A 24,728-nucleotide genomic window follows, 5' to 3' on the forward strand; every position below is an offset into this window, starting at 1 on the left:
TGGAGAAGAGGAAGGATTTGATATCAGAAACGATGATGGATTGCATGACCTTGCTGTTGATTGGGAGCAAGCTGATTAGTCTGTTGTTGCAAGGGTCTGTTTTTGCATCTGTTATGTGTAAAGCGGTAATGTTTGCTGATTTCCAAGCAGATGGCAGATGACCTTGAGCAAAAGAGAGGGTGAAGAGAACAGAGAGAGGGTGAGATAGAGCGGCAGAGCAGGATTTTAGGACCCATGGGCTGATGCCGTCTGGTCCAGTTGCAGAATCAGAGTCGAGGTTTGACAGAAACTTCTCCACCTTGTCAGGATGGAAGGACACAGAGTCCAGGAGCAGTTGGGTTCGACTGGGTAAGGTGGGAACAGAGAAAGATGGGTTTGGGACACAATATTTTGAGGCAAACAGAGTTTAGGCATTCAGCTTTTTCACATGCGGTGTCAGCTGTGTAACTGTTTGAGGTAAGGGAGGACGGGAGGGGGAACAACCAACAGAAACAGATTTGACCAGACGCCACCAGGATTTGGAGGGAGACAGGTTTGAGAGTTCAGTCTTGAGGGTAGAGATATATTGTTTCCTGGCTCTCCTGAGGGTAGACACACACTTGTACCGAGCTCTGTGAAAGGAACTGAGATTGCCTTCAGTTGGAATTGCCTTCCATGAGGTGAAGGCAAGTTGCTTCATGGCAACTGCCTCACCACAAGCTTCAGTGTACCATGGACGGGAGGAAGGGTATAACAACTGAAGATGAGATGGGATGAATCTGTGCATGAGACAGCAGTTTACTTTGGAAGAATTCCCAGGAAGAGTTGATGTCAGAGGCAGTAGAGAACTTGCCAAGAATGGTGAATGTGTGAAATTATAAAAGTGAAATACGAGTGTGAAACAAGTAAAATATTCCGGATGTCATGAAAGAGTGAAAATGCCACCGCTCAGAGCGTTTTTTGTGGATGTATTGTTGGATCAGCCTCTGTGGTCGCGCTGTGATAATCGTCGTCTTCATGATCAATTTCCATGAAGAGCGCCCTTTGGAAACTCAACGGTTGGTGATGAAGGACAGAGGATGGGGAGGAGGGTGCTCCTTTGAGTTTAAGTAAGGTTTTGAGGAAACATCTTGAGCAATATTAATATATGCAACAATTCTCAAATTAAGGGTGTCCAGGAAAACTTATGTAAATATTTAAATAAATCCTCAAATCTTTCCTCAAGGATGTTTTATGCAACCGGGCCTTTGTCCTTAGCTCAATGGAATAATGAGCTTTCCCTTGTGGGCTCGCACCCTAGAATCACATCTTTCTCTCCTGGATTCTCTGGAATCGAGCCTCTCAGAATTATTGGTATTTCGCATTATGAGGCTGCATAAAATCTGTTTCTCTCACATCATCAGCAGGTTGGTGGTCTCCCTGTTTTCTACCTCATCTATATTATAATAGCCGTAGATGATTCTGTCTGTCTGTCTGTCTGTCTATCTGTTGGGTGTCTGTCCGGGGTGTGGCTTACTCGGTTTGCAGAGTAGCTCCACCCATAGCTCCACCCATTCTGGGAGTGGCTATAAACAAATATCCACCATTTTATTAACTCGCATAGCTTTGAGTCCTGTTTTGTAGGCCCGTGGTGTCTTGCTCTCCCCCAGTTTTATTTCAAATCAAATTCGATAAATCATTTCATTTTTCACAGTCGCTAACATAGTTTTAGACTCGGTTGAAAAAAAACGGGCAATAATTGAGAACAATCCACACACGCGGGAAAATGCAGAGATATATTTTTTAAAATCGCGTCATGGTGTATCATACACCGCCCAACATGACACCGCCGGCAATGTGTCGATATATATTAAAAATTCGCTTTTGCTTTTCCGTTATGATATATTAGTATTTCGTTTGATGATAGTCGTCACAAAAACGTCAACAATGATGCCGACATATATTTCTTCGTTTTTATTTCATTCAACATATTAGCCGGAAGTAAAATATGTTTCAGGAAATTACCGAGAGATATTTCTTCGTTTTTTTTATTAGTTATGTGCGCATACACTTTAAATAGGTTTATTTGAAATCTTTAATTTTCCACAAACATTCCACACACGCGGGAAAATGCAGAGATATATTTTTTAAAATCGCGTCATGGTGTATCATACACCGCCCAACATGACACCGACGGCAATGTGTCGATATCTATTTTAAATTCGATATATCATTTCATTTTTCACAGTCGCTAACATAGTTTTAGACTCGGTTGAAAAAAAACGAGAAGAAAATCCGATGAAAGTTGCCGTTTATAGAACGAAATGAATTCTCAAATGCCTGTAACTTCAAGGCCATTGAGTCTCTCTCACGCCTTTATCTCCAATCTAACTCACCATATGATTTCATTTTTATCGATGGTTTTAGAGTCGGTGTCAGCAATAATTGAGAACATTCCACACACGCGGGAAAATGCAGATATATTTTTTTAAATCGCGTCATGGTGTATCATACACCGCCTAACATGACACCGACGGCAACGTGTCGATACATATTAAAAATTCGATATATCATTTCATTTTTCACAGTCGCTAACATAGTTTTCGACTCGGTTGAAAAAAAACGGGAAGGAAATCCAATGAAAGTTGCCGTTTATAGAACGAAATGAATTCTCAAACGCCTGTAACTTCAACTTCAAGGCCATTGAGTCTCTCTCACGCCTTTATCTCCAATCTAACTCACCATATGATTTCATTTTTATCGATGGTTTTGGACTCGGTGTCAGCAATAATTGAGAACATTCCACACACGCGGGAAAATGCAGAGATATATTTTTAAAAATCGCGTCATGGTGTATCATACACCGCCCAACATGACACCGACGGCAACGTGTCGATATATATTAAAAATTCGCTTTTGCTTTTCCGTTAAGATATATTACTTTTTCGTTTGATGACAGTCGTCACAAAAACGTCAACAATGATGCCGACATATATTTCTTCGTTTTTATTTAATTCAACATTATTAGCCGGAAGTAAAATATGTTTCAGGAAATTACCGAGAGATATTTCTTCGTTTTTTAAAATTAGTTATGTGCGAATACACTTTAAATAGGTTTATTTGAAATCTTTAATTTTCCACAATATAATTTACTTGCCATTTATCATTTGATGATTACGAGACAAATTCCTCTTGAGGATCGTGACAATTCATGCGCTGCGTGGAAACTTCTATTTCCAAAATGAATGAGACGATCGATGAAGAACGCAGACTTGAACAGGATGCAGCAAGAAAACGAATGAGACGGGCGAACGAGTCCATCGACGAACGTCAATGCAAACTTGCGGGGTCACCCGTGGGAATCCCACGGGCATGGATGTGTGTGACATTTCGACATATTGAGTTAGATGCTGCACATTCATTTTTACAAAATGGTTACTGGCAAGTCATCAGATCCAGAAATGGTGTAAAAACCACCGTTTAGAGGCCATTTTTCCCCGCAAAGCGGGGGTTGGCCTTTTCGGGGACCGTGGTAGTTGTTGTTTTTTTGTCCCCTTTTTGAAGCAATGTTTTACGGCCGGATGCCCTTCCTGACGCCAACCCTTTTTGCCGCCTTCAACGACAAACAGGGAATTACCAGTGAACTGGTACTCAATTAGCCGACCTCGGAAGGATGACAGGCTGAGTCAACCCCCCTGGCATTAATTCGGCGATCGACCGAGATTCGAACCCAGGATCCTAAGCCGGCACCCTAGCCGCTAGCCCAACACCAGAAATGGTGTCATGAACACAATTTATTTACGCACAAGCACAAAAGCAAGACGGGCCGATTTCCGATTCCGACGGGCCGACGGGCGAGACGGGCCGATTTCCGATTCCGACGGGCCGATTTGGAGCAAGAAAAAGAACGAGACGGGAGAAAAAGGAGAGAAACGAGACGGGGAAAGCCGATTGGAGAGGCGAGTGAGGCGCGATTGGAGAGGAGTGTGAGGCGCGATTGGAGAGGAGTGTGAGGCACGATTGGAGAGGAGTGTGAGGCGTGATTGGAGAGGAGTGTGAGGCACGATTGGAGAGGAGTGATTGGAGGGGAGTGTGAGGCACGATTGGAGAGGAGTGTGAGGCACGATTGGAGAGGAGTGTGAGGCACGATTGGAGAGGAGTGTGAGGCGCGATTGGAGAGGAGTGTGAGGCGCGATTGGAGAGGAGTGTGAGGCGCGATTGGAGAGGCGTGTGAAGGATTGGAGAGGAGAGGAGTGTGAGGGATTGGAGAGGTGAGGGATTGTAAAGGAGAGGGATGTGAGGGTTTGGAGAGGAGAGGAGTGCTAGGTGGAGAGAGGAGAGTGTCAGGTGGAGACAGGAGAGTGTCAGGTGGAGACAGGAGAGTGTCAGGTGGAGAGGAGTGAGGGGTCACATATTATGTGAAATAACTAAATTCACACCATTTCTGGATCTGATGACTTGCCAGTAACCATTTTGTAAAAATGAATGTGCAGCATATAACTCAATATGTCGAAATGTCACACACATCCATGCCCGTGGGATTCCCACGGGTGACCCCGCTAGTATCCAATATTGCTCCCAATGTTCCCTCTCTCAGTCCTTCAACCCTCCCCAGCAACTTCAGGATGCACGCATTCTAACCCTATTCAGTTTAAATTTCTGAAAAGCAGAGTGACTGCAAACCTCAACTCCTTTGTTCTTCACTTCTCGCATCTATGGAACCGTCTTCCAGAGGCCGTTATTTCCCACTCTTCCCACCAAGGCTTCAATCAGGAAATATACCGCTACCTCTTATCATGTTAGCACGGTCCTGCCCCCAAGCCCTCTCCCTCCCACACTTCTCCCTGCTCTCAAATGTTGTGGTTGTGTGCTTCCCCTTCTCTCCCCATCTTGTCTTCCGCTCCCTCTTTTTGTATATTTTGTTTGTCTGGTTGATTTGTTTGTGAAATAAATGTTAGCTCTTTCACGAGCCTCGATTCAGTATACAAAAAAAAAAAATACAAAAAAAAAAAAAACGGTAGTAAGGCTCTTTCACTCAGAGTAGTCTGGTGTTGGGCTAGCGACTAGGGTGCCAGCTTAGGATCCAAGAATCCTGGGTTCGAATCCCAGTCGATTGCTGAATTAACGCCAGGGGGGTTGACTCAGCCTGTCATCCTTCCGAGGTCGGCTAATTGAGTACCAGTTCACTGGTAATTCCCTGCTTGTCGTAAAAAGGCGACAAAAAGGGTTGGCGTCAGGAAGGGCATCCGGCCGTAAAACATTGCTTCAAAAAGGGGACCAAAAAACAACAACAACCACGGTCCCCGAAAAAGGCCAACCCCCGCTTTGCGGGGAAAAATGGCCTCTAAAGGTGGTTTTTACTCAGAGTAGTAAATGCATGGACCAGTGTTGTTTGGAAATTATTTTAAATGCTGACCCATGATCTTTGTTACTCCATTAATGCTCCCTAACACAACGGGCTCAATTGCTGATTCCAGTTTTTCCTCCCCTTCTCTCTCTTCCTTTCCTGTACATTTATTTCCTCGCTGCTTATGCTCACATGTTGCCTCATGCCCCCAACCCCCTCACCCCCTCCCTCTTCGACTGTCAGTTTAATTTTGCTCTTCCGTGAGCCTCAGTCTTGTGGAGAAGATAAAGCCTCCAGTTTCCCAAAAAAAAATATTTGCATAACTAAGCAGGATTAATATCCATGATTCCCATGGCTGCGCATATCATCAACCCACAATTGTCAAGTGTGGTGAGTATGCCAAACACCTCTAAACATGAGTTAAAAGGGAGGCCTTTGACTTGCAGTGGACTGAAATAGGCTAGTTTTAGGATACTACCCATTTCTACACATATAATGTACAGTTGATGTTTGGGGCAAATATGCAACGAACTAGACTGACAGGATGGCCTAGAGAAACACACACACACACACCTCTAAGCTGTCTAGCCTGCGTTTGAATCCCAACACAGCTATAAACTGTCATCCCGGTGTTTCACACACAGGGGAATTCATCAATGTATGTGCCGCCCTTGAGCTGGACGACGTCTGCCTGCATTAGTTGGTGGAACTTAAAGATCCTACAGTGTTGTCCGCGAAGAGCAGGTGAGCTATTGCTGGCATCTCAGCCAAATTTCAAATTCTTGCCCGAACTACTTCTGCGAGAGGGATGGCAAACCGCCCAGCATAACCCTTGCCAAGAAACTGATTTGGCAGCACCAATGCTCTGTAGTAGAGTGTGATATATCAGACCAGGATAATGAAGTAAAGAAGCAACTGCAAAAAGCTGTACTGAAGTCGAGTCAGTGTTTTTAATTTGAGTAAATTATTTTGACCTGGCTTTTTCCTCTTGCGATTCATCGCTTTTGACCTTTTTGTAACAAATTAATTGCTTTGAGATAATCTTTGATGACCAGAGCTTAATCCATGAAAATAAAGATAGACATGAGTTCAGACTAACCCCCAAAGGTGTAATTTAAAAATCCAAACGCATTGTATGTTTAGTGGCAACATACCTCCCAAGGAGATGTGAACGGACTGGCAAAAGTAGCTCCCTGTAGCTCTAATGAGGTAGCAAAATGGACAAAACGCCGAAAACTTTGTACATCCTTGCGGGTTGCACCTGGGAAGTTTGTGGAGCTCGAGCTTTCGAGCACAAGAAGTTTTGTGATCAACAGGCCCACGAGCAAAAGGAGTAGTAGTGCAACACGCTGTTTCAGCTTCATGGCAACATCACATAATACAGCACCTTGAAAAAAATGGATAACACTACTTACATGCATTCCGATCTTGCATTAGACATAAATAATACACGTAGCATTATATACGAAACTCGCAAAAATATCCGTCCTTAGTGATGAGAAAAGTTAATCTATCAATTTAAATCATTTCATAGACTTTTAAAAGGTTAATTGTGTTGCACTCTTGGTTTCACTCAGAGCCAAAGCTCTGAGCTACTTGTGAGACTCACTGTGAAATCGGGAGGTGGAGGTTGGATTTGTATAAAAAGAGGGCAAATATATAGCTGTTTTAACTTGTGTGTTACTCCATGAAGATTTATACTCTAATCCAGATGTTCATGTTGATTTTAAAGATTAATGGTAGGAACAATAAGGTGACTGACTGTATTGCGTCAAGAAAAGTGAAATGAAAATGCAAAACTGGAGTGAAGTCAATGGTGCACCATCGCAAATCCACATGCTTCCCAACAGAAGCAAAGGTGAAAGCTGGCATGAAGTTCCATCAGGTTGGACCCAATATCAAATTTTGAGCTAAACTTTTTTTTTCTGTTTCCACCCTTGTGAAACTTAGTCCCCACCTCTTGGGTACGAACCGGTGTCAAATCCAAAAAAAAACGGTTTCTGTTTCATGCTCCCCCAAATGTTGATTCCATGCACAAAGTTTCATCCAAAAAATGTTTTAAAACGTGCCCGGAATTACATTTTTTAGCATTTGACCTTTTAACTCTGAGGCCCCAGGGAGTGGGCCCAAAAATGATACTGCTCGTGTACCTACCTACTTGCTATGTGGTGATGATAACTACCAAGTTTGATGCATTTCTGCCCAACCGTTTAAAGGGACACAATCATGAAATTTTTTGAAGAGATATGTTTTAGAGCAGAGATTCTCAACCGGTGGGTCCGACCCATCAGTGGGCCGCAAGGTGCAATGTCGTGGTCCGCGGAAATCATACCAACCCGAGAAGGCAGGTTATTCATTTACCTCACGAGTGTTCATAAAATTTACCTTGTGAAAAAAAAGGTTCTATAAATGCTATTGTATTAATTTGCGATCGGAATGACGCTGTTTATAATGAAAATATAGAGAGATTGAGTTTAAAGGAGGATTAGGAAATGACGTCTGGGTTTCCACCCGTGACATTCGCGGATTCGGTATTTGCAGTTTCGCCATTACCCATATTTGGTTGATCGAAGTTGTTTCTGTGGATGGAGAAAGAGAGAGAACGTCTCGGGCGTCTCATCTTCACGCGAAAAGACTAGCTGCTTTATTTTACTTTTACTGTATTTTATTTTGGCAAACATGGACCATTTCCTGAAAAGAAAAACCCATGATGGTGGCGAGACTTCAGGAGTTGCTGAAAAGGCAGTGAAACTCATAGTCAGAAAATACGACCCCGGATATATTACGTTTGGATTTACAGTGACAGGGGATTCAGTCAGAGCGGTAAATCAAGTTCCTGTTATATTTCACCACCACATACCTGTATGAGTCAGGGTTTTCACTTGTGACTGGCACAAAATCAAATACCAGGAATAAACTGAAAGCAAATTTGAAAGTTACTCTGCAAGTCAGCTTCTCACTGATCCCACATCGGCTTGAACTGATCTGATTGGTTCTCAGAAGTAAACCCAAGTATCCCACTGACGTAAGTAGCACTCTATATTTAAGGCTTAAATGTCTTAAAGAGGGAACCAAATAAAGTTATTATTATTATTATTATTACTATATTTTATTTAATCCATTGCAGCAGAAAGCTCCATATAACTGTAAGTTCAGAACACGCTGTTTTTTAAAGTTATCATTATTTCTTATGTGGGCCGTGAGCTTTTTGACATACATTGCATTCAGAAAGTATTCAGACCCCTTCACTTTTTTCACATTTTGTTATGTTGCAGCCTCATGCTGAAATCGTTTAAATTCATTTTTTCCCACATCAATCGACACTCAATACCCCATAATAACAAAGAGAAAACAGGATTTTAGAAAGTTTTGCAAATTTATTAACAAATAAAAAACTGAAATATCACATTGACATAAGTATTCATACCCTTTGCTATGACAATTGAAATTTAGCTCAGGTGCCTCCCATTTCTCTTGATCATCTTTGAGATGTTTCTACACCTTCATTGGAGTCCACCTGTGGTAAATTCAATTGATTGGACATGATTTGGAAAGGCACACACCTGTCTATATAAGGTCTCACAGCTGACAATGCATATCAGAGCAAAAACCAAGCCATGAGGTCAAAGGAACTGCTTGCAGAGCTCAGACAGGATTGTGTCGAGGCATAGATCTGGCGAAGCCTACAAAAAATTTTCTGCTGCATTGAAGGTTCCCAAAGAGCACAGTGGCCTCCATAATTCTTAAATGGAAGAAGTTTGGAACAACCAGGACTCTTCCTAGAGCTGGCCGCCCGGCCAAACTGAGCAATCGGGGGAGAAGGGCCTTGGTAAGAGAGGTGACCAAGAACCCGATGGTCACTCTGGCTGAGCTCCAGAGATCCTGTGTGGAGATGGGAGAAACTTCCAGAAGGACAACCATCACTGCAACACTCCACCGATCTGGGCTTTATGGCAGAGTGGCCAGACAGAAGCCTCTCCTCAGTGAAAGACACATGAAAGCCCGCTTGGAGTTTGCAAAAAAAGCACCTAAAAGACTCAGACTGTGAGAAACAAGATTCTGTGGTCTGATGAAACCAAGATTGAACTGTTTGGCCTCAATTCTAAGCATCATGTCTGGAGGAAACTAGGCACCGCTCATCACATGCCCAATACCATCCCAAAGGTGAAGCATGGTGGTGGCAGCATCATGCTGTGGGGGTGTTTTTCAGCAGCAGGGACTGGGGAACTGGTCAGGGTTGAGAGAACAATGAACGGAGCAAAGTACAGAGATATCCTTAATAAAAACCTGAAACAGAGCGCTCAGGACCTCAGACTGAGCCAAAGGTTCACCTTCCAACAGGACAATGACCCTAAACACACAGCCAAGACAACGCAGGAGTGGCTTCGGGACAACTCTGTGAAGGTCCTTGAGTGGCCCAGCCAGAGCCCTGACTTGAACCCAATCGAACATCTATGGAGAGACCTGAAAATGGCTGTCCACCGACGGTCCCCATCCAACCTGACAGAGCTTGAGAGGATCTGCAGAGAAGAATGGCAAAAAATCCCCAAATCCAGGTGTGCAAAGCTTGTCGCGTCATACCCAAGAAGACTTGAAGCTGTAATCGCTGCCAAAGGTGCTTCAACAAAGTACTGAGTTAAGGGTATGAATACTTCTGTCAATGTGATATTTCAGTTTTTTCTTTTTAATAAATTTGCAAAACTTTCTAAAATCCTGTTTTCTCTTTGTCATTATGGGGTATTGAGTGTAGATTGATGAGGGAAAAAATGAATTTAAACCATCTCAGCATTAGGCTGAAACATAACAAAATGTGAAAAAAGTGAAGGGGTCTGAATACTTTCTGAATGCACTGTATACTCAAGTGGGCCTTGAGGTGCAATAGGTTGAGAACCCCTGCTTTCAAGGACGATATCTCGAAACCCTTAGCACAAAAATAAATAAGTTTTGGAGAGAACAATAAGCCAGATAATCGTGTTTTAAAATTGGACTATTTTCACTTCTGTTGTGCTTATGAGCCACTTCCTCGATTTGAGTGACGTCAAAGTTGCACAACTCATTGACGGGCACGTGTGTCTGCGTTTCATCACAGGTTATTCGAGCGTTAAAGATGCCGATGTGTTCGTTCATTGGGGTGATGGTTGGTCCATAAGCGAAGCGACAGGTAGGCTCTGCTACCATTCGAGTAATATAGTCCTCAATGCCAAACAGGAAATTAGAGCTGTCTCCCTCGACATATCACGTGCCTTCGATACGGTCTGGCACCCCGCTCTGCTCACCAAACTCTCCTCCTTTGGTATCCATGGAAACCTCCACGCATGGCTGGCGGACTTCCTCTCTAGTCGTAGTCAACGTGTGGCCCTGAATGGGTTTCTCTCATCTCCTCTTCCTGTTCAGGCTGGAGTTCCCCAAGGCAGTGTTCTGGGCCCTGTGCTTTTTCTGGTCTTCATCAATGATCTCTCTGACTCTCTTGAAAATCCTCTCTATCTCTTTGCTGATGACTCCACTCTCTGCCACTCCATTCCTCATCCCTCATATCGGCAGTCTGCAGCCTCCTCACTCTCTGCAGACCTGGACAAAATCACAGACTGGGCAAACAAGTGGAACATGTCTTTCAATCCTGCCAAATCTCACACTCTTACGATGTCTCTCCGAAAAGACCGACTGGACAACCCTCCCATCTACTTTCTGAATAATCCTCTCCAAGAAGTTCTGTCACTCAAGCTTTTGGGTCTCACTATCTGCCATGATCTTTCCTGGGAAAACCACATTTCCAAGCTGGCCTCCAAAGCCAGTCGCCGACTGGGCATCCTCCGTCGTGCGAAGTCCTTCCTTGGCACACCTGAGCTCCTCACCACATACAAGGCTTTCATCCGCAGCTCAATGGAGTACTGCTCTCCCCTCTGGGCTGGTGCTCCTGCCTCACACCTAGCTCGTCTTCACGCTGTTGAAACCAAAGCGTTCAGAATCATTGGAATCTCCCGCGATGACGCGATCTCCGAGGGCCTTTCACTCACTCACCGCAGGCAGGTTGGTGGTCTTTCCGTCTTCTACCGACTCCTCTCTGGCCTTGCCCCCCCCCCCCCCCCAGCTCTCTCTCGGCTCTGTCCCCCAAATATTCCTACAGGTCGCACAATATCTGCCTACAACCCTCTTATGGTTAAACTGCCAAAATCAAGACTCTCTGCTCACCTTCACTCCTCTTTTCTCCCACCTCTGGAACAAACTCCCTCACTCTCTTCAATCCCACTCCTCCCTCCAGGTCTTTAAAACGGTTCACCACCATCTCTTATCTTCCCCAATCCAAAACCTTGATCTTTTCTACCCCCGCTAATTTCACCCCAAATCCACTTTTTTGAGGTGACTTTTGACTTCTTTCCTGGAAGTCCTTGGTGTCCTTGCGTTTTATACCTATCCTGCCTCCCCCCAGGCCCTCTCCCTCCCACACATCTCCCGATGTCCCTGCTCTCAAATGTTGTGTTTGTGTGCTTCCTCCCCTTCTCTCCCCATCTTGTCGACCGCTCCCCTTTTTATATACTTTGTTTGCTTGTTTGTTTGATTTGTTTGTTTGATAAATGTTAGCTCTTTCACGAGCCTCGACTCTGTATACAAAAAAAAAAAATATAATAATAATAATAATAATAATAGATAACTACTTGGACTAGTTCTGAGCGTGGCTCTCATAGTACAGCGGATAAGCTCTCATATTTTAACAAATTGTGCATTTTTTGAGAAAAGCATGAAATTTCTAGCATAGTTAGTATATACCATAAGGCTTATTTTCAGATGTGGAGGGAAGTCAGATTTGACCTCTGAGGACCATGAGAGGTCAAATCCAAAATGGCCACCAGTCCACCGGGTCTAATGTTCAAACGCGCTTGTAGGTGTCATTTCCAACTAAATTGGGGATGCCCATTCATTTGGTGATACTTTTGAGATCGCCAGAACTCAAGGACATGCATTTAGGTCACGGTGAAGGTCAAATTACGTTAAATATCTATTTTTATGATACTGCAGTTGGAACTGCTATTGGAAAAAGTTCATTTGAACTTTTAAAACTTTATTTTTTCAGGTACAGAGATAGGTACAGAACACCCAAAGACCAGAAATGATGAAAAAAAAAGTGTTTACACTGCAAGGAATGATGCAATAACCTCTGAAAAAATAACTGTAGTTAACCAAGTATGTCCACCAAAGCTTACATTAAATCAAGTGCAATGATGAAAATTGGTAATGATCTAAATCTAACAGTCTCCAGAACAGAAGCACAGTGCAGTGCACTTGAATGCAGCTTTGGCACACTTGCAGCGTCCAGTGCACCCTTTCTTGCAGCCACAGTCGATCAATTCATGGCACGATTTTGATGCTTCGGGAAGAGTGGTCCAAAGAGGCTGCCACCCAGTTGTCTCCTTTGTCCAGCCCCAGTCAGGTGGGTCTGGCATCTCTGGATCCATGACCAATGCCTGGTTACAACAGTTGGCCTGGTAGCAAGTGCGCTTGATGTGCTGCTTGAGTGTTGCCTGGGTTGGAGGAATGTTCTCTAGAGTTCTACACTTCTGTGGGAAGAGCTGTTTCCTGGCATCATTCACTTCTGTGCTCTCACTGGTTCTATCGTACATCAGCACCACAAATCGCTCCAGCAGTAACATTGAGCCTTCACTGACCTCACTTGGCATGCCTAAGAGTTCATTGAAAGCATCATTCACCTCTGGGCATCCCCAATTTAGTTGGAAATGACACCTATAATGTTTTTCTGCACTATTTGGTTCCAAAATTAAGCGCGTTTGAACATTAGACTCGGTGGACTGGTGGCCATTTTGGATTTGACCTCTCACGGTTCTCAGAGGTTAAATCTGACTTCCCTCCACATCTGAAAATAAACCTTATGGGATGCACTAACTATGTTAAAAATTTCATGCTTTTCTCATAAAATGCACAATTTTTGTGTTTATCTGCTGCACTATCATGGGCCTGGCGTCAAATCAACAGGTAATTTTTGCCCGTTAAGTGGCGGTATGGCATCGTGGTTCAGCAAATTCCGAGGCTTGTTTCCAGGTAGTGAGCCTGTTGATCAAATATGAAAGCTGACAGGTCAAAGTAATATTCGCAAAAAACATGACTATGAATGAACATATGTTTTGATGTTGAATTTGGTTGTCCCTCGGTTTTTCAACCGCAAAGCACACGATCATTAACGATCTTTTTGTGGGTCATGGACGCAAAAAAAAACGACTTCTCAATTCTGTGGGCAAATTTCTCGACGATTCAAACAGTTGAACAGGACACCGTGGTATCTTTAACGTCCGTCAACTTATGCCAGGATATGGGATACCCAATTTAACGTCCATCTGGGGAGCGGCACAGACACAGACGACACACGGTACACACACCCACACCCACGGTACACCCCCACACACACACACGACACAGTACACGCGCACACACACACAAACAGAGATACACACACACAAACAGAGATACACACAAACAGAGATATATACACACACACACACACAAACAAACAAACAGAGATACATACAAACAAACAAAGAAACAACACCAACACACACACACACAAACAAACAAATACACACAAACAGAGATATACATACACACACACACACCACACACACACACACACACACACACCAACACAGCCGCGCACACACACGCGCACGCACACACACACCAACACAGCCGCGCACACACACATGCGCACGCACACACACACGCGCACGCACACACATATCGCCGTGCATCAAAATGCCAAGGAAAACTCGGAATCCCAACGGAGAAAATAAAAGATGTTGGTGTTTGCGCCACACGAAACACGTGAATAAACTAAAAGCGCCGTCTCCAATGAACGAAACCTACCTGATTATGATCGTGTAACCACCGCTTCACAGCCAAAAAGCACGTTTTAAACTATAAATCGGTCAGGTTCAGCAGATGCCAGATAATGACACAGTAACTACTTCCGGTACTGGATGACGCTTCTTCTTCAGAAAATGTATTGATTGGCGTCTTCAGAGCTTGGAGGCTCGATGTACGCCACCGCCACGCCCCAAAGTTACACGTCACGAAGTGACGGCCGACCCCTAAACCCGAAACCATGCGGATGCGGTACTTGAACTTGAGAGTTTATTTCACCAATCTTATCATTATTTTTGCCGACGAGCAGAGTCGTTGTGGGGATTTGTTTGTATTAATGTGCCGACCGTCCTTAGAACACAATCCAGGTTCCTAATATTGAGTGAAAAAGGCGCACTCTCGATTCCTTATTCAAATCAAGCGTTCTACGTACCGTACGTAGTGCGTTTCACGGACGAGACGAGGCCGGAGACGAGCCTCATCCCAATGGTGTCCGCCTTCTGTATTCCACAGTAGCTCCAACTGTGCGAGTGTGCGTTGCTCAGCAGATGGCGCTCAAGCATATAATATAATCAAACACTAGGTTATGCTACAGCGTTACTCCCGTCCTGCGGTATCTCGGATGGACGTTGAATATCCATATTCCATAGACACAGACATTTTTTTGATGCGATTATACAGATTTTTCAGAAATAAACAAAGTAGAATGTAGTTTATAATCCTAATATTTTTGAGGTGTTTTAGTAAAATAAAAAATCAAACCCGTCGGATACCGCCGGAAAAATAGCGATGGTCATGACGTCATCTGCGTGACGTATTCAAAGGAGAGGTTGTCTCAGCACGCAACGGATAATGGCCACACAATTCGCATTCAGACAAAAGTAAGAAAGTGAATTTTTATAAAGATTTTCCTCATCAAGAATACTCTGATATTCAAAATCATTATAAAAACTACCTGCAGAAAAAAAAAATTCTCGAGTTGACGTGAGGTCACGTGGCTGGTAAAATCGCTGTTTGGGAGGGGCGGGGAGGGGAGGGGAGGGGAGGGGGCGGGGCCAATCGAGCGTGAAAAAACACTACAAATCATTAATATCTTCCTCGCAATAAAATATATATATACAAACAACAACAACATGCATTTTAAAGGCCATTTTCCCTGCTAGAGCGGGGGTTAGCCTTGCGGTCCCCATGACAATCTTCTCCATTTTGCCCTATTTTCTGCATCTCTCCTTGTTAACCCCCTTGCCCGCATTTCTTCTTCCACCATCTTTAGCCAAGTCTTTCTCGGTCTTCCCCGTCTTCTACTTCCTTCTACATTCATTTCCATCACTCTTCTCAACCAGTCACTTTCATCCTTCCTCAACACATGACCAAACCATCTCAACCTGTTCCTCTTCACAGCATCAATCACAGGCTCTATTCCCATCATCTTTCGCAATTCATCATTTGTCTTCCTCTCTCTCAACGATACTCCGCACATCCGTCGAACCATTCGCATTTCCACCCTTTCCAACCTTCGTTGCTGCTCTACGTTCATTACCCATGTCTCGCTCCCATAAATCATAACACTTCTCACACATGCAGCATACACCTTTCCCTTCAGCTTCAACGACACTCCCCTCATCATCAGCACGCCACTCAATTCCCGAAACTTCTTCCATGCACATCTCACTCGAGCAACCGTTGCCGAGTCTGATCCACCTTCTCCATTCAGCATGTCTCCGAGGTAGCAAAATGTTTTCACACCTTCCAGCTTCACGCCGTCTCCAAGATCCAACTCAACATTTCCTCCATCTGCAGCTCCCTCTGTGCACACCTTACATTTGAATGTAGCTGCCACACTGGTTAATGACCCTCTCAGACCACTACATTTTTGATGAACCCACTCAGCGCACATTGTACACTGAATGGAGTTCACTCCGACACCCTTCCTACACACAGCACAGGGCCACTTCCCAGTTCTTTCCACCTCACCACATGCTTTACCACTTGCCATCACCTTCGTCTTTCCGATATTCACCTTCAGACCTTTTGTCTCCATACATTCCTTCCACGTGTTCATCTTTTCCTTCAGTCCATCCATACTTTCCGCAATCAACACCAGATCATCTGCATACAACAACTCCCACGGTAAACCCTCCTTTACGTTCTGAGCCAGCACCTCCATCACAGCTACAAATAGTAGTGGACTTAGTACCGACCCCTGATGCACTCCCACCTTCACCTCAAACTCACCACTGTTCCCGTCCTTCGTCCTTACAGCTGTGCGCGCTATTTTGTACATTGCCATCACTACTCTGATCAACCATTCCTCCACTCCTAACTTCCTCAATGCCCATGTCAATACTTTGCGTGGAACCCAATCGAATGCTTTCTCCAGATCAACAAACCCAAGAAACAACTTCTTCCTCTTCTCCATGTACTTCTCCTGCAACTGCCTCACAATGAAAAGCACGTCTGTCGTTCCTCTTCCTGGCATAAATCCAAACTGCATTTCGTCGATCTTCACTTTCTTCCTTATCCTCCTCTCCAACACCCTTTCCAATACCTTCATTCCATGGTCCAATAACTTTATCGCTCGGTACGAGCCACACTCCAGAGGGTCACCTTTCCCCTTGTATAGAGGGACGAGGGTACTCAGTTCCCAATCCACTGGAATGCGGCCTTCTTTCACCACCAGATTACAGATCTCTGTCATTCTCTTCACACCCCAACTTCCTGCTGCCTTCAACATATCTCCCACAACTCCCGTCGGCCCTCCCGCTTTTCTACCCTTCATTGCTTTTATCGCTTCCTCAACTTCCTTCTCAGTTATCTTCTCTGCCGGTCCTAAAACTGGGTTACTCTCTATGTTGCCATCCCATTCATTCTCTGTATTCAACAGCATTTCCATATATCTTTTCCATCTTCCTTTAATTCCATCTGGGTCGACAACGATTTGTCCCACTTCATCCTTCAAGCAGCTCACCCCCATCACATCACACCTCTCTTTCGCTATCTGCTTTGCAATCCTGAATACTGCTTTCTGACCCTCTTCCGAATCCAAGCGTTCTCCGAACATTTTCCCACATGCCTCCTGCGCCTTTGCTACCTCTTTCTTTGCAGCCTTCCTGGCTGCCTTATAACTTTCATGCTCTGCTGTTTCTGCTCCCGTACCCTTCGCCTTCTGCCACTCCTTGAACTTCTTCCTCTTCTCGTCAATCCTCTTTCCAACTTCATCATCCCACCACCATGTTTCCGAGTGCCTCGGTGGTCCTTTTGTCCATCCACATACCTCACCAACGGCTCCCAACAGACTAGCTTTCATTGACATCCAACCACTTTCAAGCTCAACCACATCATCCTCGACCCTACTCAGCCTCTCTTTTAATGCCTCCCTTACTGTCACCTCTTTCAACCTCCACACCTTCATTCTCGGTTGGTACTTCACCCGCCGAGCTCTCCTCGCACCTTTCACCCTTACGTCGCAGACAACCAAGTGGTGCTGTGAAACAGCCTCCTCCCCCGGGATCACCTTTGTGTCTCGGAGGTGCCCCCTATCTCGCCTACGCACCATCAGGTAGTCAACGGTTGTCGTCGACCCACCTGACGTGTATGTAACAAGCTTATTATCCTCTTTCTGGAACTGAGTATTACAAATCAACAAATCAGCTCCATCAGCAAACTCCAAAATCCTTTCACCTTCTCCATTTCTCACACCATATCCGTAACCCCCATGAACTCCGTCAAAACCATCCATACTCCTTCCCACATGTCCATTTAGGTCTCCTCCTACCACAACAACTTCCTCATCTTTCACGTTTTCCATCAGCTTCTCTATCGCACACCAGAACTTGTCCTTCTCTTCATCGCTCCGACCAACCTGCGGAGCATATCCCGAGATGACGTTCACCAAGAGCTTTCCAATCATCATTTTCACCATCATCAACCTATCACTCACTCTAGTCACACTCACCACACTGTCTACAAACTCCTCAGAAAACAGGACACCAACACCATTCACGCCCTCCAGGCACCCTTGCCACACAAACTTGTATTTCTGTCCCTGCCTAACCTTCACCATTCTCACACCACTTCCCTTCCATCTCGTCTCTTGCACACAACATATGTCCACTCTTCTTCTGACCAATACTTCCACCACTTCTCCTGATCTCCCTGTCATTGTCCCTACATTCCATGTCCCAAACCTCAGAAACCGATCTCCACTTCGGGCTGTACCCTGCCCACATGTCGTTGTAATTGTCATGGTTCTCTTTTTGAGGCAATGTTTTTTTTATGGCCGGATGCCCTTCCTGACGCCAACCCTCTTAGTCGCCTCCTACGACACGCAGGGATACGGCGTACCTATTCTTATCCAGGGTACACACTGGGAAACGTTTAAAACATGGAAATCCTGGGGGGGGGGGGGGGGGGGGGGTCACCGCTGCGGTTTAAACATATTTAAATAAATATTTAAACAAAACTTGTTTTAAATTTAAACAAATTTAAATAAAAAATAATATATATATAATATATATATAATATATATTTGCCTTGGGTCTCTGGCAGACCCAATATATATATTTAAAAACAACGATTAAATGTTAAGTGAAGCAATATATCGTAGCGGTTACCTTATTCGCATGTCGCGGTTAACTTATTCGCATGTCGCGGTTAACTTATTCGCATGTGACGGTTACCTTATGTTTGGTCATAATCCACGTGCACAGGCCTGTGGGGCCTTTGGTTTGTTGGACGTGACGCACGCGCGGTTGTCGGAGCCACGCCCTCCGAAGAGGGTTGTGGCTTTATAAAAGCTGTATCACTTCCGTTTGCGTGTCAGAGTGCTGGAGATTTCTGTACGAATAAACGAGCTTCGAACCCTACGAAATGGCCTCGTTCTCTCGCCTTCCGCGACTCCTAAACTGGTGACCCCGGCTGTCCCCGAACGGATTCGGGGGCTGCAAACGAACACGGCAAGCGTGCCCTGACCAGGGAAGCCACCTAAACTGGTGACCCCGGCTTCTCCCGAACAGATGCGGGCGCGGTTTCGAACGCAGTTTCGATCGAACTGCCGGAGTTTCGGAAACGACGAGCGGCCATGTGGTTCGCGCACCGCGCTCGGCTCCTCCTCTACGACCAGAGGGGCGAGCCTGCTCCAGGACCCTCCGAAGGAACGCAGTTACGAGATGTGGGTGGCACTGCTGCTCATCTCTTGCGCGCACACTGACGTTGGCGGCACGGCTGCTTCGTTACCTTCGCGTGCGCGCTGCTGCTCATCTCTTGCGCGCGCACTGACGTTGGCGGCACGGCTGCTTCGTTACCTTCGCGCGCACTGCTGCTCGTCACCTTCGCGCAACTACACACTACAACTACTTCTCCGACTCTGCATCCTTGGGAGGCCTGCGAGGAACCTCGGCAGCCTACCCTCGGCCCGGCTCTGTTCCACCCTCGGCCCGGCTCTGTTCCACCTGCGGCTCGGCTCCACCCGCGGCCCGGCTCTGTTCCACCCACGGCCCGGCTCTGTTCCACCCACGGCCCGGCTCTGTTCCACCCGCGGCCCGGCTCTGTTCCACCCGCGGCCCGGCTCTGTTCCACCCGCGGCCCGGCTCTGTTCCACCCGCGGCACGGCTTTGTTCCACCCGCGGCTCGGTTCTGTTCCACCCGCGGCTCGGTTCGATTTCACTAGCAACCTTGAGAGGCCCGCGAGGAATCTCGGCAGCCTCCCCCGAGGACTTGACCAGCCCCTCGGTCGGCTCAACCCCACGGCAGCGTTTTTTCACGCGTACCGAGGCCGAGCACTGCTCGCGCCTTCTCGGCACTGCCGAGCGCGCCTGCGAACTATGTACATGCCCATGGAGTGCATTCTGGGGGGGGCGCATGTAGCGGTTACCTTATTCGCATGTCGCGGTTAACTTATTCGCATGTCACGGTTAACATATTCGCATGTGACGGTTACCTTATGTTTGGTCATAATCCACGTGCACGGGCCTGTGGGGCCTTTGGTTTGTTGGACGTGACGCACGCGCGGTTGTCGGAGCCACGCCCTCCGAAGAGGGTTGTGGCTTTATAAAAGCTGTATCACTTCCGTTCGCGTTTCAGAGTGCTGGAGATTTCTGTACGAATAAACGAGCTTCGAACCCTACGAAATGGCCTCGTTCTCTCGCCTTCCGCGACTCCTAAAATATATTAATTAAACCAAACATGGTTTTCTGTGTCTGTGACAGTTTAAATGGGTTTTCGTCTGCCGGTATTAGTTGGTGGATGTTAAATATCCCACAGTGTCTTTCGCGATGAGTCGGCGAGCTATCGCTGGCACTATCAACAAATTCCTGCCATAACAACTAAGTCAAACGTAACGCATGGCCAGCCGGTTCGTGAAAGACTTCGGCCAAAAACTTTCCCCGAACATCCCCACCCACAAGAACGTGGGAATAATTGTGGCCATTAAGAAAGAAGAAGAACACGAAGAGGCCGCAGCCTTAGTTACATACACGAGAGTCTCCACTGTTGTGCACACATTACGTCACACACAAGTCACAACACAGTGGAAAGACATCGCATTCTGTGCAGTGTAGATATGTTTCATGCACAATGTCCAAGTCTCAGTTGACACAAAATCACTCCTCGATCTCTTTGGGAAAGCTTTGTAAAGTTTGTATCAGTATGAGTTCCAATTCTGTTGACGTACACTGTAACAACTTCCCTTCCAGCAATTATCCCACTGAACCTGCCACTCCTCCTGGACTTGTTCATCATATATATTGTTACGGATCCGGGGGACGGCACTCCCGTTAGCAAGGGGGGGGGTTAATCCCCTTGTCCTGTTAAGCTGGCCGTCCGACCGGTCCTGGGGGTATGACGTCACGCCCGGTCAGCGCTGAATAGGGTAGGAGGCCAATCCTTCCTATGACCTAAGTACCAGCGCCTTCTGGTACGTGAGGAAATACTCCCGCCTGAGCCGCAGCATAATAGATGGATTGCGCCGAGCGAAGCGAGCTGCGACACGGGCCGTTAACAAAAGACTAAACCCGATGGTAAGCGGTTCGGCCGAAATCGCGCCTCACAGGTACTCAATCGGGAAATCACTAAAGCGATCGGACGAGAAAGAAACCAAAGAATAAGAAGGAACAGGGATTTATTAATTATTTACAACCAAAACCAAAACCAAAGAAGAAATGAAAGTGATATACAGTGAAGAGGAAGAAGAAGATACACAGGGCAAATCCTTAAACAAGCTTATAACCAAACCAAATTATAACCAAACCAAACCAAATTATATTATTTATAACCAAAACCAAAACCAAAGAAGAAACGAAAGTGATATACAGTGAAGAGGAAAAAGAAGATACACAGGGCAAATCCTTAAACAAGCTTACTTATACCCAGGGACAAGACAAACAGAACAAACTCACGTACACTAATGGGGTTTTCAGGCAGGAATGGCGGGAAGGATGAGAAGGGCAGACGGTCCACAGAACTGGTGGGCAGGGAGGTTCGGGAATCGTGGCACGCCGTTGGTGGCCCACGTGCACGCCCTCGCTCTTTGTTCAGCAGGAACCCGATTGTCAGCGCATCTCTCTCCAGCGCTCCTTTCTCATGTGTCTCCAACACTTATTTTGGTTCTTGAATCTCCTCCCGCGTATCTCGTGGGGGCCTCGCGCCAAGGGTTTTATAACCATGCCCTTGGAACCCTCTCAAACTCACCAGACGTTTCTTGCCACGCCCTCTCAAGCCATGCCCACTGAGCCCTGGTTGGTCGTGAAGGGCTCTCTGGCTCCACATTTGCTGACGAGGTGGTGCCACGCCCGTGCTCTGGCGGCTCCTCCCCCCCCCTTCTTGGCTTCGTGCGTAATGGAGTTTGGCGCCAGGCAGCGAACGCTGCTGGGCGAGTAGAGGCGGTGTGATAATAATAATAATAATAATAATACATTTATTTTATATAGCGCTTTTCAGGAAGCCCAAAGGCGCTTTGACAGAGTACAAAAAAACAAGTGCAAAAAGACAAAAATCAATAGGTAAATAATCAAAGCAAAAGGAAGGAGGAGAAGAGATAGTCAGGGGTTAAATGCTGTGGGTTAAATGTTGAATGCAGTGTTGATGTTCAGGGGACAGGTGGGTCTTGAGTGATGTTTTGAATGTGGTGAGTGAGGAGGAGTCTCTGATGGTGTGAGGTAGTGAGTTCCAGAGGGTGGGAGCAGCGATGGAGAAGGCCCTGTACCCCCAGGATCTGAATTTGGTCCGCATGGGGGGGGGGGGGGTCAGGAGGTTGGTACCAGCAGAGCGGAGGTTGCGGGTGGGAGTGTGTCCAGGAGGTCAGAGGAGGTCAGTCAGGTAGGATGGGGCCAGGTTATGGAGGGCTTTGTAGGTCAAGAGGAGGATTTTGTACTGGATTCTCTGGGGGATGGGGAGCCAGTGAAGCTTGTAAAGGACGGGGGTGATGTGGTCACGGGTCCGGGAATGGGTGAGTAGACGGGCAGCGGAGTTCTGAATGTATTGGAGTTTTTTGGTGATTATTGAGGGTGAACCAAAGAGGAGGCTGTTGCAGTAGTCCAGACCGGAGGTGATGAAGGCGTGGATGAGGGTTTCTGCAGCCGTGGAGGAGAGGGATGGACGGAGACGGGCGATGTTTTTCAGGTGAAAGAAGGCTGTCTTTGTGATCTGTTTAGTGTATTTGTCGAAGGAGAGGGTTTGGTCAAAGATGATGCCAAGATTCCGGATGTGAGGGGAGGTGGATACTGGGAAACCGTCGATGTTGAGGGCAAAGTTATGGGTGGATTTGGAGAGCGTTTTTGGGCCAATGATGATTATGATGATGATGAAACCAATGATGATTATGATTATGATGATAATGATGCCCATGAAAACAGCCCAACTGTTACTGGCAGCGAACCCTGCCTTACCGCTACTGCACTTGAAGAGCGGGAGACGATTGGGGAAAACTGAAGGGGGAACTATCTTATTTGATTGATGCAATGTAGAGTCAACTATTGGAAACACAGCCTTACCTGGAATACATAATAATGACGTAACTAAAGAGAGGTCCTAAAGTGTCCTACGTGTTGTACATGGACTAACTAAGGTGCAATATTTAATTAACAGCCAATTAAGGGGAAATGTACACAGGGGTCATTTATAAGGGAATTTACTACTAAATTTACATGTGAAGGTTCTAAATACCGTAACAATATATATATATACACTACCGGTCAAAAGTTTTAGAACACCTCAATTTTTCCAGTTTTTATTGAATTTTGCGCAGTTTAATGTCCAGTGAATAACCTGAAATGGTACAAAGGTAAGTAGTAAACTGCTCGACGTTAAAAAAAAGTTTAGGTTTGCAAAAACGGGAAAATCAAACCAGGTTATATTGTAAAAAAAAAAGGCCTTCTTCAGAGAACAAGTAATGGGTTAACAACTTACAGCTGTTTGCAGCAATGTAAGTAAATTAAGCCTTGAAAGTTGATGCAAACAATTCCTACAGGTGTCCCAACCTCTGCTGATTACTTGATTACAATCCCCCTGTCTGTATAAAAGCAGTATTGGAACAGACTGTTATTCCACCCTCTGAAGCATTATTTGGACAATATTGCACTGCAGGAAGTAGTTTATTGGAAACTGGAGGAAACTCTGACAGGAAGAGGTCTGGCAGACCCAAAGCCACAACAGAATCAGAAGACAAGTTTCTGAGAGTCAACACCTTGTGTGATAGGCGGCTCACAGGACAACAGCTTCAAGCACAGCTTAACACTGGTCGAAGTAAGCAAGTCTCAGTTTCAACTGTGAAGAGAAGACTTCGAGCTGCAGGTTTGACAGGTCGAGTGGCAGTAAGAAAGCCATTGCTAAGATGGCAAAATAAGAAAAAGAGGCTTGCCTGGGCCATGAAGCACCGCCAGTGGACTACTGAAGACTGGAAGAAAGTCTTATGGACCGATGAATCAAAATTTGAAATCTATGGTTCATCACGCAGGGTTTTTGTACACCGTCGAGTAGTCGAAAGGATGGTTCCTCAGTGTGTCACCAACTGTCAAACATGGAGGAGGAAGCGTGATGGTCTGGGGCTCTTTTGCTGGATCCAGAGTCGGCGACTTGCACAAAGTGACTGGCACCCTGAACCAAAAGGGCAACCACAGCATTTTGCAGCGCCATGCAATACCCTCTGGTATACGCCTAGTTGGTCAGGAGTTCATCCTACAGCAAGATAATGACCCTAAACACACCTCCAGGTTACGTCAAAACTACCTTCGAGGAAAAGAACAAGACGGTAGGCTTCAAATCATGGAATTGCCAGCACAGTCTCCAGACTTAAACCCCATCGAGCTGGTTTGGGATGAACTGGACAGAAGGGTAAAAGCAAAGCAACCTACAAGTGCAACACATTTGTGGGAACTTCTGCAACAGTGTTGGGAAGAACTTCCCGAACAATATTTGATTTCCATTGTAGAAAGAATGCCACGAGTGTGTTCGGCGGTTATATCTGCAAAAGGGGCGACTTTGCTGAGTCAAAAATTTAAATTAAATTTTGTTAAACAAAATGATTCTATGATTTCTTTTTTTATCTCCAATTGTTTATTTG

The 24,728-nt window shown here is 45.7% G+C and overlaps 1 protein-coding gene across 2 annotated transcripts in view; it reads right to left on the reverse strand.

Moving 5' to 3' along the window:
* FAM20B (FAM20B glycosaminoglycan xylosylkinase) overlaps positions 1–14,827 on the reverse strand; it is an 81,124-nt gene extending 66,297 nt beyond the window's left edge. Inside the window, exons 1-2 of one of the 2 annotated variants that reach the window (XM_068124493.2) lie at positions 14,607–14,827; positions 6,460–6,692 (exon numbers count right to left, since the gene is read on the reverse strand). In XM_068124493.2, the coding sequence (XP_067980594.2) occupies positions 6,460–6,692; positions 14,607–14,736 (363 nt within the window). In that variant the 5' untranslated portion in view covers positions 14,737–14,827. Of the gene's footprint in view, positions 1–6,459; positions 6,693–14,176; positions 14,358–14,606 lie in introns of those variants that run through there. The other variant, XM_068124494.2, reaches the window with a different exon arrangement.
* Positions 14,828–24,728: the final 9,901 nt, after the last annotated feature.

This window comes from Myxine glutinosa, chromosome 8 (genome assembly GCF_964187855.1).
Source record: "Myxine glutinosa chromosome 8, kmMyxGlut1.1, whole genome shotgun sequence".
In the NCBI taxonomy this organism is placed as follows: domain Eukaryota; kingdom Metazoa; phylum Chordata; class Myxini; order Myxiniformes; family Myxinidae; genus Myxine; species Myxine glutinosa.